The sequence below is a fragment of the Penaeus monodon genome, chromosome 31, assembly GCF_015228065.2.
Source record: "Penaeus monodon isolate SGIC_2016 chromosome 31, NSTDA_Pmon_1, whole genome shotgun sequence".
Lineage (NCBI taxonomy): Eukaryota > Metazoa > Arthropoda > Malacostraca > Decapoda > Penaeidae > Penaeus > Penaeus monodon.
Window position 1 is genome coordinate 24,178,041 of NC_051416.1, and position 1,459 is coordinate 24,179,499.

The 1,459-nt window shown below is 46.2% G+C and overlaps 1 protein-coding gene across 1 annotated transcript in view; it reads right to left on the reverse strand.

The window, feature by feature from the left end:
- The window catches only part of LOC119593120 (leukocyte elastase inhibitor-like), a gene marked incomplete in the record, with an annotated part of 4,214 nt that overhangs the window by 378 nt on the left and 2,377 nt on the right, over window positions 1-1,459 (reverse strand). The window contains 2 exon segments of the mRNA XM_037942082.1: window positions 1-320; window positions 322-936. Of these exon segments, the coding sequence (XP_037798010.1) occupies window positions 1-320; window positions 322-936 (935 nt within the window).

The window sequence follows — 1,459 nt, forward strand, 5'->3', positions numbered from 1 at the left end:
GCCTCCGTGATGTCGATGACCGTCTCGTGAATGACTTTATCGATGAAGATTCTGTTGGATGCCATGTTGCTGAAATCCGCTCGGCTGGGGTTAAAGAGATCGGTGACTCCAAGTTGCTTGAGAGTGTCAGCAAGGTCGGTCTTGAAGTTCAGTCGCATTCTGGGAAGGAAGACGTTCATGTGGATTTGGGACATGTTTCCGATGTACCGATTGATGGTATGAGGATCCAGCTGGGACTCCAGAGTGTGTAGCGAGGTTAGGGAAGCGGGTCCCTTTGGTACAATGAAGTACATCGCGAACTGGTCCCCCTTGTACGGCAAGGCCTATCATCTCAGCGTTCAAAGCAGGGAGGTCAGTGTACAACACCTTCATGACTGTGGACATCATAGGGATATTTACAATGCGTTTGCCCGTGTTGAAAGTGCCCCGGGAGGTGCCCATCTTATCGAAGGGGTTCTTCCAGTCGCCCTTGAAGTAGACGGTGTTGACGGCCAGCGCGGACGTCTGAGGATTAACGTGGGTCAGCAGCTTCGGGATTTTGCCTCGAGTCATCTGGTTCACCCACGCGTTGATGGCGTTCCTCGCGGCACTCGGGTGGGAGAAGTCGAGCTGCTCCAAACCGCTCGCGTAAAACCGCAGCGCTTTATCACTGTACTCCAGCAGGATATCAGCGTTGGGGTTCAGAAATATCCTATTGGCCACGCTGACGATTATCCCCGGGTTATCCTGGATGAGGGTCTGCATGAGGTTTCGGTACGTTTCATGAATCAAATTGTCAGGCACCTGTGGCGGGTACCGAAGAGCGGAGCGGAGCTGGTTGTAGGTCGAGCCGGAGGAACCCATCAGAAGCATCGACAGCAGGGTCGTGATGCTAAACGGCGAGAAGACAGCGTTGCGAGGCTCATTCCGGGACGTCGAGGAGAGATCCTGCGCGAACTGCAATAATTGTGTCCGGTTGGTTAGTGTTAATGATTCATTACCGCCTATATGATGGTGGTCAGTCTTCATTTCATGTATGCTGAGGGTAATCACAATGATTATGATATTCTTTTGACAAGATGATCAATAACCTTTGTCTTTGAAAGCGTCACTGTCGCAGTATTCATAAAAAATCGAGTTATTTCTGAAACACCAACAAACAAGAGGAGATTTCAAGAAAAACACCTGTGGTAAAATAAATGGTGTTGTTTGAGTAATGAACATTTTACAGACACTGAATTGGATAGAAATTTTTAGTGGCAAAACAAAGATTTACTATAATTGGATAAACATCCAACAGACATCAACTGCATTATCTCATATAACACTGCGTTTTTGCAATAAGGATTTTGGAAGTATTTGCACATATGTAGGGAATTAAAGCAACATTTTTTTTTTTGTGGGATAAATATATATCAACAATAAAAGTCGTAAAATATAAGGAAATACTCTCTAGGTAGAGAAAATACAAGTATGGCAC